This window comes from Oncorhynchus mykiss, chromosome 8 (genome assembly GCF_057628025.1).
Source record: "Oncorhynchus mykiss isolate SJ-2025 chromosome 8, ASM5762802v1, whole genome shotgun sequence".
In the NCBI taxonomy this organism is placed as follows: domain Eukaryota; kingdom Metazoa; phylum Chordata; class Actinopteri; order Salmoniformes; family Salmonidae; genus Oncorhynchus; species Oncorhynchus mykiss.
Window position 1 is genome coordinate 36191438 of NC_143029.1, and position 15285 is coordinate 36206722.

Genomic DNA, 15285 nt, shown 5'->3' on the forward strand with positions numbered 1-15285 from the left:
ATCCTCTCCAAACCAATGATATTCAATGGCCGGGTCCAAAATATCTCGCGGGTTCTATTTTGAAGTGTGACCACTAAGTCTGTGACCATGCCAACACCACCAGGTAATATTGTACCAGGTCTTAATGAAATAGTAGGCCTCCATGATGATAGGAATTGGATCTCCCTGTCATATCCATCCCTTTTGAGCCCATGTCAGTCGTCTACACGACAGGTGTGATGGCCAGCTGTTTGCCTGTTCCTCTCTGACATGTAGGCCTAAACAGATGGGGTTGTAAGATTAAACACAAGTCGAGTCCTTTAGTCGTGTGGGTGATGCGGTTTTGGGGCCAGGACACCTGACACCTGTATGCAGGCAAAGTGCGGGGCCAAGGACAACATCAGTGGGACGATGACTGACTCAACTACTGTAAACTAGCCTACCTAATTTAATGTTTTCACTGAGTGTTTGGTCACATAAATCTAGCATTCTGATCCTCGTGTATGCCTAGGCTTACAGTTTCTGCGAGTCGGACGGCAGAGTCTCTGTCCCACTACGTATATCCACAAGAGGGTGCTGCTCACACACACACACACACACACACACACACACACACACACACACACACACACCTCAAAACACCATGGAAATATCTTGTAATAATACTGTTCATTGTTATGACATTATTACATTGATATTATTACATAGACAGTAGTCGAAGTAGGTGATGACTGAAATGTTTAATGGCTGTCAACAGAGACAAGACAAATACACTCATAAACCAAATAAGAGAATTCACTCATACATCCCCAAAGTCAGGGAGATGTCACTCATACATCCCCAAAGTCAGGGAGATGATTCATATTTTACTGAAATAAAACTACAAAGCACACACACAAAATGGAGACGTTAAAACAGAAAGGATCAGGAGAAAAAAAACACAGGCTTTCAGTTGACAGACAGAAATATGTAAGAAATTAAACAGGGGAAAAAGGTAAGAGGACTATGGTCACGGATGGTGCTAGGAAAAGCAACAAAACAAACAAACTCACTATTCCCTTTACTGCTGGTGAAACTAAACACCTCAAAACCAAAACGTTGTAACTATCAGTCAATCTCAAACATTACTGAAGACAACCTCTACTTCTAAATTCGCTCACATTGCTAGAAACGCAAACATTTTTCAAACATCGTGAAAACCGAGTTCGCTTACAGGCCCACTACACTTGTAAGAGCTTGACGTAAAAGCTGCCCTTAACCACAGATCTAGAATCAGATTACCCTCCCCCAATCCTAACCTTAACCTTTTATCTGAACCTAGACCAATGGTTAGGAGCAACCTCTACCTCCTCCTACCCTACCCTATTGCCTTAGTAACAGATTTGGAAGTACTGGCTTGGTGATTTGAGGGGGCTTTTGTAATTGGACATTTCCATGGAAGAATACATATTCTGATTGGTGCTTTTCTGCAGGGGGAGGGTGAAGGCGGGGGGTGTTTTGCATGTCTCGGGCTTAGTTCGGTCTGAGGTGGGGGGGCCTCCTTTGGTCTGAGGAGGGGTGGGGGTTCTGGTGGGTCTAGAGTTGGGGACCGTGGGGGCTGATTTGGCCGCTTCAGAAGACCCAGTCCTTCTTGTTAGGGGGTTCAGATAGATCTGCATAGTCACTAAGTGAAGAGGTGAAATGAGGGGTAAGGGTGACGGCCAAGGGTGAGAGTAGGGGACAAAATGAAGTTTTGAAGTGTTGGGGTGCGAGGGGAAAGGGTAGAGATGACAGCAAGAGAAGGGAGGATGTGTGTGGAGGAGGGGGAATGGGAGGGGATGAGAAGTCATGGTGAGACATGGTGAGAAAATGAGAGAGAAGGATAAAACAAGCGTTCAAATACAGTGCTGACTCATACATTAGAAACCAGAAGATGTATTTGCCACAGATAAGATTTGATTTCATAAAACTTGACAAACTTGACAGACGTTGTCTTTTCTAGAGATAGATAATGCATGGGATCAGGAACAGGCGGTGGAGTATGCAGGCATAGTATACAGAGCTAGACTAACATACCCTGTAGACGGTTAAGAGTGTTATTCCAGGAGGTTGGACTGAGGCCTACCTTTACAGTGCGTCACCTGCCTCGACCCTACGGACGAAACACAGAATCAGGTCAGTCTATCTGGGAGGTATAGCATCCACTCGAACCACGGCACTCATACCATTTACCAATGGCATGTTACAGTAGGATCAATCTAACCAACAGCTGTTTCCCATTAATCTGGCCATTCCTCTCCCCAAGGTCCTCTTGTACAGCTCAGTGCTGCCCTCTGCCTGTGGGAAGAGCACACTACAGTAGAAATTCAATCATTTTCTTACCGACACTGGCTGCAGGCTCCTTGGTTTTGCTGCCAGGAGAGAATGAGAAAGGAGAAGTTAGGCTCCATCATACAAGCAGGGAAAGTATTGTCAATCTCACGCTCTAGTCTAGAACAAGGATGGACAACTCTTGTCCACGAGGGCCACAGTACTGCTGCTTTTAGTTGTTATACCAGGTTACCCAGACACAGATCCGATTGAAAAAAAAAAAGCATGGAAACCAGCAGACCTTCAAGGACCAGAGTTGTAACTCCTGCTCTGGAGATCTATTTGAGAAAACGTAAGAGACGTATAGACTAGAACAGTACATTCAGAGCACATTTAAACAGCTCTTCCCTGTTAGGCCTACTGCCACAGACGTACCTACCTTTCAGCTTTCTTACTGCCGGGGGCTGTGGACCCTGGGGGGCCAGGTCGGGGGCCAGGCCGAGCCGTTTTAGAGATACATGGACTCTCCTTCACACTGCCTACCGGACTCTTCACACCACTGAGGGAGAACCCGGAAGGGGGTGGGGTGGGGGGGACGTTGGAAAGAGTGAGAAAACCGAAAGTGTATGATCAATTTGTTGAAACGTATCTAGTGCTAGAGTTAGAGTAGAGGGATAGTAATCGTACTGTACCTCTCTGTGTTTGCAGGTGATGGTTAGTGATTGTGTACTGTACCTCTTGGCTGATGCTGGTGGTAAGGGGCTGTAGTTCCGTGCGGTGGATGTAGAGGGCAGTGTGGAGGTTGTGTAACTCTTCTTCAAAGAGGCAGGGCTGTTCATTGATGGTCTGGACGGCAGGGCCAGAGACACAGGCCTAGCTGCTGTTGCATAGGGGAAATATGGGTGAGGAGGGTATAAGTGTATGTTTTTATGTGTGTGTGTGTGTGTGTCCTCTGACTTCAGAATGGCCCGAGTTGCTCCCCTCCTCAAGAAACCAACGCTCGACTCCTCTGATGTCAAAAGCGCTAGACCTGTATCCTTTCTTTCTTTTCTTTCTAAAAAAACTTGAGCTGTCTCTTATCAACTTTCTCGTTATCTCTCTCAGAACAATCTTCTTGACCCTAACCGGTCAGGCTTCAAGACGGGTCACTCAACCAAGACTGCTCTTGTCTGTGTCACAGACGCTCTCCTCACTGCCAAAGCCGACTCTCTCTCCTCTCTACTCATCCTCCTAGATCTATCCGCTGCCTTCGACACCGTGAACCATCAGATCCTCCAGGGCTGGGCGTCTAAGGCTATGCACACTCAGGCAGGACACTCCTACCAGGTGACGTGGAGAGGATCTGTATCTGCACCATCTACTCTCACTACTGGTGTCCCCCAGTGCTCGGTTCTAGGCCCTCTCCTCTTCTCTCTATACACCAGGTCACTCGGCTCCGTCGTATCCTCACATGGTCTCTCCTATCATTGCTATGCGAATGACACTCAATTACTTTTCTCATTCCTCCCTTATGAAACCCAGGTGGCGACATGCATCTCTGCGTGCCTGGCAGATACCTCAACTTGGATGGCGACCCGCCACCTCAAGCTCAACTTCGACAAGACGGAACTGCTCTTCTTCCAGGAGAAGACCTGTCCGCTCAAAGACCAATCCATAACGGTTGACAACTCCACAGTGTTACCCTCCCAGAGTGCAAAGAACCTTGGCGTGACCCTGGACAACACCCTGTCGTTCTCTTAAAACATCAAAGCAGTGATCCACTCCTGGAGGTTCATACTCTACAACATCCCTAGAGTACGACCCTACCTCACACAGGAAGTGGCGCAAGTCCTAATCCAGGCACTTGTCTTCTCCCGTCTGGACTACTGCAGCTCACTGTTGGCTGGGCTCCCCGCTTGTGCCATCAAACCCCTGCAACTTATCCAGAACGCTGAAGCCCGCCTGGTTTTCAACCTTCCCTAGTTCTCTCATGTCACCCCGCTCCTCCACTGGCTTCCAGTCGAAGCTTGCATCCACTACAAGACTATGGTGCTTGCTTGCGGAGCAGCAAGAGGAGCTGCCCCTCCCTTACCATCAGGCTATGTTCAAACCCTACATCCCAACCTAAGCACTACTATGGGAGGGCAGCTCCCGCTCAGCCCAGTCCAAGCTCTTCTCTATCCTGGTACCCCAATGGTGGAACCAGCTTTCCCCTGAAGCAGACAGCAGTCCCTGCCCATCTTCCAAAAACATCTGAACCCTCCCGCCCAAACCCTTTCCAGGTCTGACTTGGTGTTAGCTATGTTATTAAGTAAAAATGTACTTTCTATGACTGATATAAGGTTGTCCCACCTAGCTACAGTGCATTGCGAAAGTGTTCGGCCCCCTTGAACTTTGCAACCTTTTGCCACATTTCAGGCTTCAAACATAAAGATATAAAACTGTATTTTTTTGTGAAGAATCAACAACAAGCGGGACACAATCATGAAGTGGAACGACATTTATTGGATATTTCAAACTTTTTTAACAAATCAAAAACTGAAAAATTGGGCGTGCAAAATTATTCAGCCCCCTTAAGTTAATACTTTGTAGCGCCACCTTTTGCTGCGATTACAGCTGTAAGTCGCTTGGGGTATGTCTCTATCAGTTTTGCACATCGAGAGATTGACATTTTTTCCCATTCATCCTTGCGAAACAGCTCGAGCTCAGTGAGGTTGGATGGAGAGCATTTGTGAACAGCAGTTTTCAGTTCTTTCCACAGATTCTCGATTGGATTCAGGTCTGGACTTTGACTTGGCCATTCTAACACCTGGATATGTTTATTTTTGAACCATTCCATTGTAGATTTTGCTTTATGTTTTGGATCATTGTCTTGTTGGAAGACAAATCTCCGTCCCAGTCTCAGGTCTTTTGCAGACTCCATCAGGTTTTCTTCCAGAATGGTCCTGTATTTGGCTCCATCCATCTTCCCATCAATTTTAACCATCTTCCCTGAAGAAAAGCAGGCCCAAACCATGATGCTGCCACCACCATGTTTGACAGTGGGGATGGTGTGTTCAGGGTGATGAGCTGTGTTGCTTTTACGCCAAACATAACGTTTTGCATTGTTGCCAAAAAGTTCAATTTTGGTTTCATCTGACCAGAGCACCTTCTTCCACATGTTTGGTGTGTCTCCCAGGTGGCTTGTGGAAAACTTTAAATGACACTTTTTATGGATATCTTTAAGAAATGGCTTTCTTCTTGCCACTCTTCCATAAAGGCCAGATTTGTGCAATATACGACTGATTGTTGTCCTATGGACAGAGTCTCTCACCTCAGCTGTAGATCTCTGCAGTTCATCCAGAGTGATCATGGGCCTCTTGGCTGCATCTCTGATCAGTCTTCTCCTTGTATGAGCTGAACGTTTAGAGGGACAGCCAGGTCTTGGTAGATTTGCAGTGGTCTGATACTCCTTCCATTTCAATATTATCGCTTGCACAGTGCTCCTTGGGATGTTTAAAGCTTGGAAAATCTTTTTGTATCCAAATCCGGCTTTAAACTTCTTCACAACAGTATCTCGGACCTGCCTGGTGTGTTCCTTGTTCTTCATGATGCTCTCTGCGCTTTTAACGGACCTCTGAGACTATCACAGTGCAGGTGCATTTATACGGAGACTTGATTACACACAGGTGGATTGTATTTATCATCATTAGTCATTTAGGTCAACATTGGATCATTCAGAGATCCTCACTGAACTTCTGGAGAGAGTTTGCTGCACTGAAAGTAAAGGGGCTGAATAATTTTGCACGCCCAATTTTTCAGTTTTTGATTTGTTAAAAAAGTTTGAAATATCCAATAAATGTCGTTCCACTTCATGATTGTGTCCCACTTGTTGTTGATTCTTCACAAAAAAATACAGTTTTATATCTTTGTGTTTGAAGCCTGAAATGTCGCAAAGTTCAAGGGGGCCGAATACTTTCGCAATGCACTGTATCTTGAGATGAATTGTAAGTCACTCTGGATCAGAGCATCTGCTAAGTAACTAAAATGTAAGCGTAAATGTGTGTGTGTGTGTGTGTGTGCTTGTGTACCTTTCCCAGCAGGCCCTTTCTTGGTGTTGGCGGCCTGGTGTTCCTCTGAGATGTTGAGTCTCTTGAGGACGTCGGCCAGGGCCATCTTCAGCAGCTGGATCTCATCCTCCTGCATCTGCATCCGCTGCTCCAGGTACGTCAGGCGGTCCGCCACGTCCACGCCACTCGCAGCAGAGCTACGGTCATCTGGGGAGCACAACCATCGATTGAGTTAGCCCACTGAGCTAAAGCCACTGCTCCAGGTACGTCAGATGGTCCACTATGTCCATCCCGCCTGCCACCAGGTTAAGGTAGCAACATAGGTCATTGTAATCCTTTGAGCTAAAGCCATTTGTACCTAGCCAGCGGCAACAAAGCCACTGGCCATTGGGCAATGAAAGACCATGTTAGCAGCCACCCAAGAGTTTCTGATGGTTCCAGGTGATACAGACTCATCAAAGTGAAGTCTTCACACTTCAGACATATCGCTCACAAAAAAAAAATGAAATGCTGTAGACATAGAAGCTGATACAAACAACACACACGCCACAGACAACAGACAGGCATCTGCATCCCGTCTGACAGATTCCACTCGCATAAAAACCAAGAGACCATTTTCTATAAGCGACATCAATAGGAAGAACAATCCTAAGAAATGGTACCATTTTGTAAATGGGCGTAAAATCATTTTTAAACGAAAGAGATCGAAAACTTTGAACCATATGAGAGTAAGACCACAGAGATTAAATTGAATACATTCGCTAATACAAAGACCAAGACAATAGACACCATCTGTGTGGTTTTAGTAGACGTAATCCCAATGAGAAAGATGGTAATAAATGACTGGTGGAATAGTAAACAAACAAACAGAACAGAAAGCTGTCGTGTACCATTGGAATCTCTGTGGGGTGAGGAGTTGTCATAAAGATTCTTCATACTGGTTGACCCTTCCTCCGCTCCAGACCTCCTCCTCCTCCTCCTCTCTTTCACTGTCTGACAGACGATATCTTCTTCCTCCATCCGAGTGACGGTCGTCTCTCTCTATTTCTTTCTTTATCTGTGTGTTCCGCTGGCTAGTGTCTGCTAGGATCTCATCTCCATTGCTCCATCCACTGTTCCAGTTTCGTCACACACACAGTAGAACCCACACAGTAGAACCCACACTGTTCCAGTTTCGTCACACACACAGTAGAACCCACACGGAGCTCTCCTCTTTCCTCTCTTCCTCTCCTCTTCTGTCCTCTCCCGTCAGCCTCGCACCAAGATGATAACAAGTACAGCAGAGATCTCTTCTTCCTCGCCTCTCTACCTCTCTAACTGCATCACATCCAGATCAGAAAGAGTAGAATCCCAGTCCAGATGGAGTCCATGGTGAGGTTATGAAATGTTGATATTATCTATCTCTCCTTTATCACCCTTCCCCTCTCTCTCTCTCTGGGTGGTGTCTGCCAATGTAGGGCACGCTGATGTTTACAACATCGCTTAAAGCCTTGATCTGAGATTGTGTGTGTGTGTGTGTGTGTGTGTAGGGGTTAGGGTTAGTGTTTGATCATGCTTATACACTCTTGCTATCCTCTCAAATTCAGCCTGAACGGTAGGGTTTGGAGTGTGTGTGTGTATGTGCGTTATGCAGTAGCACAATGATAATCCCCCAGACTGAGCCTCTTTGGTATGAGTGACCCCACCCCCACCCCGATAAACTTTGTCAGAGAAAAAGAGAGATGGACAGAAAGAAAGATGGAGAGAGAGATAGAGGGCGTGATAGATGGAGAGTTAGACAGAATGAGAGAGAAGCAAAAGAGCGATATAAAGCAAGGAGCGAGAGAGAATCATCTTTAATGCTCCTCTCCTCTCTTCTCACCCTAGTGCAGGTTGCATGTCCTTGTGTTGTTCTCCTGTAAGCAGCTTGTCCAGTTCATCGATCAAATCAAATGTTATTGGTCACACACACGTGATTAGCAGATGTTATTGCGGGTGCCGGGAAATGCTTGTGCTTCTAGCTCCGACTATATACATATGGACGAGCGATGTCAGAGCGGAACGGACTAAGGTCCAGGTCTTTCCAGGTCTTCTATTTACAGGAGTACATGTCACTCGGACTATTGGTGGCTAAAGGTGAGACACAACCGGTGCTGACACACCAGTGACTGACACACCGTGCCAGTACACAGGAGATCTCACAGGGGGCACCAGGTGCATCTAAAGCAGTCTTCCCTAAATAGGGGGTCAAGAAGACCACAGATTGTAGTAGCTACTATAATTATTTATCCACAGTAGCTATTATATGTCTACAGTACCTTCAGCTTGGGCATGGTATCTGACAGACGTACTAAACTGTGCCTCGATTTGACCAGGAAACGGGTGAAGACACATTTTTAAGGCTGGTTACAGGTCATCATAGTAGAAAAAAACAAACTGGCCATCCCAGAAGTCTAACGGAGAGATACAAGCGATCACCAACACCTTATTTGAGCAGGCTCCTAAATGAAAATAGATTTTTAGATTTGTGCATTTTTAGCACTTTAAATGTGTTGTATTTATTCAACATTTTTTATTTTAACCGTAAAGTCAGTCAGTTTTTTTAATGAGAACTGTGAAGAGACTGGAAATTATACTGAAAGACCAATAAACTAAACTAATAAACTAAACGAATGGTCAGGAGGTAAGCCTCTCTATGTAGCCATACTGTATGCGTCCAGGTAAAGGCTGCTACATGTGTCTCTGTGACTTAGTGTTTCTGTTCCTGTCTTTGGCTGTGACATCAAGCCTGTGCCACCTCCAGAGTCCCCATATGGGACCGGGATTAGAATAGCCCATAATCCCAGACCTGGAAAAGGGAATTAGTAGAACACAGCTCAATCTCTGCTGCTGCTGCATAGCCTACCCACACACGCGTGCACACACGCTCACACGCAGGTTATACACACACATGCTAATGGGATTATGTAGACTCACGCTACACAACGTGGCAACAACCCTAAAACAAACATTTTGAAAACATAACTAAACCCGAGGCCTGTAGCAGAGATGGTGATGGAGGGAAGTCATCTGGGATTCTCCTCTCCCAGATGGTGTGGTTTGTGAATGGCAGAATGATCAGATGTCTATTCATATAACAAGTTCACAAACCTGCTGCATACCCACACATACGCCTCCTGTTATTAATCCACTGACACCAATACCCCCAAGTGAGCGAAGCTTTGCCAAAATATAATTATACAATTTTAACAAATTCAAAGACCCCACCCCCTCAAGAACCTGTCCTTCTGTTACTTTACCTATGCCAATTCTACCCCACCTCTCCATTCCCCACACCTTTAGCCCTCCCACACCTACAGTACCTATCATGAAGTCTGTGTCTGGAGCCAGCAGGGAGTCGTGGTGGTAGGTCTCCCTGAAAGAGGGCCTCCTCAGTCCCGTCTCCTCCATCCCCAACCCCTGGTCCACCAACTCCTCCATGGAACTGTCTTCCATCGACATCCCAGACGCCAGGCCTACCCGCCTCTCTGTGTGTGTGTGTGGGGCTCCTACGAAAGGCTGAGGGTTACTCATTTTCCTCCTCCTCCTCCACTGAGCTCATCAGTGACCTTCCCTAAACCGCTAACCCTCACTCCGCTCCTTTCCTTCCTCCCTCTCTCCATAGAGGAGTGTAGATGGGGCGTAGAGAGAGATGGGGGGGGGGGGGGGAGGGGGGGGGCGATGATATCATTATGGAGAGATTAAAGGCCTTGGTAAGCCATCTCAAGCCCTCAGCCACAGATAACAGGACAGGGGAGGGAGGGAAGGAGGGAGGAAGAAGATGGGAAGGAAGGTACAAGAGTGGATTACAGGAAGGGAGAGAGAGGAGGGGAAAGGTGAGAGGGCACCTGGTCTCAGACAGGTTAACTGCAGCCTCCACCTAAGATGTGGGCAGGGGCTGCATTTGTGTCTCTATCTGGGTGTAAACAACACATTCTTAGAGCTACAGTGAGAATGGCTCACACACACTCTTCATGTTCCTCACCAAAGATGCATGGGATTTGTATTGGTAGTAAACTGCCTAAACCAGAGCGCTTGCATCAGATTGCCAGCTGGTCTGGCTGCTGCAGCAACAGAAGATGAGGAAGGAAAACTTGGATCAATTAAAAGCATGGACAATAAACTGGCCATGGTAATTATAATTATGAGGATGGCAGCTCCAGATTAAGGTTGCCCAATGATCAAGGATCGGCTCCACCTAGGGTTGCAAAAATCCAGTAACTCTCCCAAGATTCCCAGGTTTTCCAGAAATCCTGGTTGGAGGATTCCAGATTTCTGCCTATTCCGGGAATCTTCCAGCCGGGATTTCGGGAAAACTGGGGTATTTTGGGAAAGTTACCAGATTTTTGCAACACGAGCTCCAACCCTCTCCAATCTTACCATTAATTATTACGGAAGGAAACACTGAAACTGACTTTAGATGAGTGTTTAGGGATAACTCTATCCTACTATTCCAATGATGCAGGAATGGAAGAGTTCAACAACAGACGAAAGGGTATGAGGTACACGAAGGGCCTCAACAATAACAACTACAGTAAGCTTCTTCCTTTCTGTCTATTTTGCACTTACTATATTGCAAGCAGATGCTCTGCCAACCCAAGTGTTCTGCACTGTACATTATTACTAAATGTTTGCACTGCTCACTGCTGATGTAGGGTAGCTAAAGTTGTTGTTCACTGCCTGTGGTTAGTTTGAGCTAGCATTGCCTTATGGAGTGGCATCACCTTCCTTAAAGACCTGGAGGTGCCGCTGGTAACAGTCCCTCTCGCCCATAGAAGCCACCTAGCCTTTCCCGGTTTAATACCTACAGTAGTGGTGGGAGTGTGTATTGCTGGTGCCTCGGGCAGCTTACAGTACTGATGGGAGTGTGTATTCGGCCTACAGTACTGATGGGAGTGTGTATTGCTGGTGCCTCGGGCAGCTTACAGTACTGATGGGAGTGTGTATTCGGCCTACAGTACTGATGGGAGAGTGAATTCGGCCTACAGTACTGATGGGAGTGTGTATTCGGCCTACAGTACTGATGGGAGTGTGTATTCGGCCTACAGTACTGATGGGAGTGTGTATTCGGCCTACAGTACTGATGGGCGTGAGGATTGCCAGGGACAGATTAAGGGCTGTTTTTTTTATTGTACAATATTAGGAGGCAATACAGTTGAAGTCGGAAGTTTACATACACTTAGGTTGGAGTCATTAAAACTCGTTTTTCAACCACTCCAAAAATGTCTTGTTAACAAACTATAGTTTTGGCAAGTCTGTTAGGACATCTACTTTGTGCATGACACAAGTCATTTTTACAACAATTGTTTACAGACAGATTATTTCACTTATAATTCACTGTATCACAATTCCAGTGGGTCAGAAGTTTACAATACACTAAATTGACTGTGCCTTTAAACAGCTTGGAAAATTCCAGAAAATGATGCCATGGCTTTAGAAGCTTCTGATAGGCTAATTGACATAATTTGAGTCAATTGGAGGTGTACCTGTGGATGTATTTCAAGGCCTACAGTTGAAGTCGGAAGTTGACAGCTGTTGAGAGAATGCCAAGAGTGTGCAAAGCTGTCATCAAGGCAAAAGATGGCTACTGAAGAATCTCAAATATAAAATATGTTGATTTGTTTAACTACATGGTTCCATATGTGTTATTTCATTGTTTTGATGTCATCGTTATTATTCTACAATGTAGAAAATAGTAAAAATAAAGACAAAACCCTTGAATGAGTAGGTGTGTCCAAACGTTTGACTGTTAAACACGTGTATATATATATATATATATATATATATATATACACATACACACGTATATATAATACAGTTGAAGTCGGAAGTTTACATACATCTTAGCCAACTACATTTAAACTCAGTTTTTCTCAAATCGTGACATTTAATCCTAGTAAAAGTTCCCTGTCTTAGGTCAATTAGGATCATTGTTTGTACAGATGAACGTGGTACCTTCAGGCTTTTGGAAATTACTCCCATGGATGAACCAGACTTGTGGAGGTCTACCATTTTTTCTTGGCTGATTTCTTTTGATTTTCCCATGATGTCAAGCAAAGAGGGGGGCTGCATCTTGGGTCCCCCACGGTCCTGAGACCAGTGGCTTCAGCCCCGGTAAGCCTCTGCATTAACCTGGCCCTGAGGATTGCAGGCGCTCCAGGAGTACAGTACTGATCATCATTTGGCTAATTGGCTGCTGTCCCATTTCACAGACACCAGTGCAAAAATAATGGGCTAGTGTTTCATAAATACCCGTGAAGATTTCTGGTCCCAGTCCGTCCTTGCTGCTAGACATGCTCCGGAACTTTGGTGACTACAAAGTATTTTTTTGTTTAAACCTCCCACTTTGGGCTGTATGTGTGAATGGGTAGGCTGCATACACGCATAAATCAGCAGAATTACTGTCTTATCTCTATTAGCCATGAAATCCCTAGTTTCAAAGCAAGTGTTTTTCTGGAAGCTGTGATGTGCCATTTCCTTTACATTTTCCCCCACGTAGGCCAGCCCCCTATTTCAATTTTATTTCTAGCCAATGAGCTTTAGCCACTCGTCATTTGAGCGACAGCAGGCACGATGCACACACAGCAAACCGAGAGAGCAATGACGTAGCTCACATATCTGCACCAATTCTCGGGGACCACTTTTGGCTCACGAGCGCTACTTTTAAGAACTACTGGCTAAAAAGTAAACAAAAGTACCAAAGACTCTTTTTAATGTTTGAAGTGTAAAAACTAAATGGGAAAGCCTGCTGGAGTTGTTGAGTTGTCGGATGGAGGATCACATCGTTGATGTGGTGTGCTGTGCTAGCGTCTGGCCACTCAGAGCACTGGACATTCCTAATGCCATGAGCTGGGATAAGCAACGTACAAAGACGGGCAGAGGAAAGAGAGAAGGCCAAAGCCTGTGTCCTGAACCTGTAGTATAACTACTGACACCTTGTTGGTTGCAACCAACATAACAGTATGCCATGAGCCAAGATGACAGGTTAGTAATTTGAACGCAAAACTGACAATGAACACACACCAGAATCCGATTAAAAGACAGACCACCATTTTTCTTTTCTCACAAAGGACTTCAATCTTTATAAATAGTCTGTCAATGGTACATTAAATCAGCAGGGATGCTAGAATTCTTCCCAAGAATCCAAGAGATTTTCAGAGAGCATGACAAAGTGACACGATTACCTGATACACACATTCCTCTCTCTACTCCAAAAATATCTAGACTTTTAGATCCCCCATTGTTAAATATATCAAAATATACGCCGACATTTAGCAGTAATACAGAAGAACACAAAAAGCCGAGTTTCCGGCATTTGTTTTGATTGGTTGGAGAAAGAACACATCCTGGGTCAGCGAGAAGTGGAATGGTGGATATCGGAGGTCAGGAATGTCTGACCCATGTCACCATGGAAACGATACGTACACTTGACATATCATGACTATGCCCCAATAGCCCAAACACAATATAACATCTCCTTTCAAATAGGCTTATAAATGTTTGACAAAGAGAGACATATGACAAGACACCTATCCTATATAATTTCCCCCTCATCAGTGACCTAAACAAAAGGAGATGAGGAAAGGAAACGTTAAAGAGCTTTGTGACGTAGTCAGGGTGTGCTATTCTGAAATTGTCAGTAGGACACCAGATCTGCCTATGTGGCGCCCTCTAGGGGCCCAGTACTGTAATTACACATATGGGAGTAAAGCCATGGTGGGTCAAGACTGTATCTCAACCCTCTCATCTGAATCTCCCCATATGAAAACAATGTGACTGTTCCCTAGGTCAGGACACCTGGTGTAGAGTGACTCACTCCTCTAACTGGACAGATCAATGAGGCGAGGGTTACCTGTTAAAATGGCAACCTCCCAGACGTCAAACCCTAAGGTCAGCCAGGACGGCTACAGGTAGACGTTTCACTCGCTCAACCACAGATCTAGGATCAGCTTAAGAGTCATCCTACACTCTCAATCATAACCTTAAAGGGGATGAGGAGATACAGTATCTGATCCTGGATCAATGGTTAGAGTGTAACTTCTACCTTGCCTAACTTTGTGTCAGGATCTGGTTTGGCCTTCTTCACCCCTGAGGCCAAATTCCATCTCTAGATAGAAAGTAGCTCTGGTGCCAATCTGTTTCTGCGGTTGCCAACCTGGCCTTGCCACTAGCATTGTTACAGAAACCGCAGTGTACACTGCTAACTACAACCTCTGTGTAGTAATCTCCATTCAATAATTTAATCTTGAAAACTCAGAAATGACTAATACAAAGAAACCAATCGTTTTTTTTCAATGAATTAAATATATTTTCCAAATAAGTTCAATTGAAATCTTTATATATTGTATTGTTCACCCCATTCAAATATTGCTTTTTAATTTTTTATATTTTTTTATATAATCATCAGCCGGGTCGTTCCATAAATGGGGGCCTTTTGCGTCCCTTTGATATTTTAAATTGATATGATGCACGAACATCGAATCTTAAGTCTATTATATTAAATGCAGTGCCCTTAATTTAGACCTCAAGGAGAATTCAATAAATCCATTTTTTTCCCATATGAATATCAACCCTGTCACTTCTTGGACGATTTCAACCCACTTTAATCCAAACATTTCTCCAATTTTCACCATCATTGTAAAGCTCTAGATATGTTTGTTGCTTTGACAAAAGTCATTTCTGAAGATGATTGATTTAAATGTGAGTAGTGATTCATTTACATCAGTCCCGCATTTTAAGGTAATACCCTGTTACGTGCATTGAACTCTTGTTTTTAATATGGTGAAACTATTCCGTTTGCAATATTATTATTAAACACTAAACATCTAATAGTCAAATCATAGTGTAAAAGCAGGTGAGGCGGTTCTAGTTGTTTTGGGCTATTTTGTGAGCATAACACATCGACCCTGTTACCCATAGATAGACAGGCTAGAAACTCCCCTTTTTCACACCCCCAGCTGTCATTCCCCCT

At 44.8% G+C, this 15285-nt stretch overlaps 1 protein-coding gene across 20 annotated transcripts; it reads right to left on the bottom strand.

Annotated features, from left to right (window-relative positions):
• Window positions 1–700: 700 nt before the first annotated feature.
• Window positions 701–9956, bottom strand: LOC110529866 (echinoderm microtubule-associated protein-like 1). 20 transcript variants are annotated; one of them, XR_016497780.1, is made up of 7 exons: window positions 9638–9932; window positions 6318–6503; window positions 3004–3145; window positions 2704–2827; window positions 2341–2369; window positions 2084–2110; window positions 701–1631 (listed from the first exon to the last, which is right to left on the bottom strand). XR_016497780.1 is itself a non-coding variant. In XM_090243345.1 (7 exons), the coding sequence occupies exons 1-7, from the start codon at window positions 9846–9848 to the stop codon at window positions 1591–1593; spliced, it is 756 nt and encodes a 251-aa protein (XP_090099471.1). In that variant the 5' UTR covers window positions 9849–9956; the 3' UTR covers window positions 701–1590. The 20 variants fall into 20 exon arrangements, 14 of the variants coding, with proteins under 14 accessions (XP_090099471.1, XP_090099460.1, XP_090099470.1 ...); XR_016497779.1 differs by having other exon boundaries at window positions 701–1642; window positions 9638–9905; XR_016497778.1 differs by having other exon boundaries at window positions 701–1956; window positions 9638–9905.
• Between the last annotated feature and the right edge of the window lie 5329 nt (window positions 9957–15285).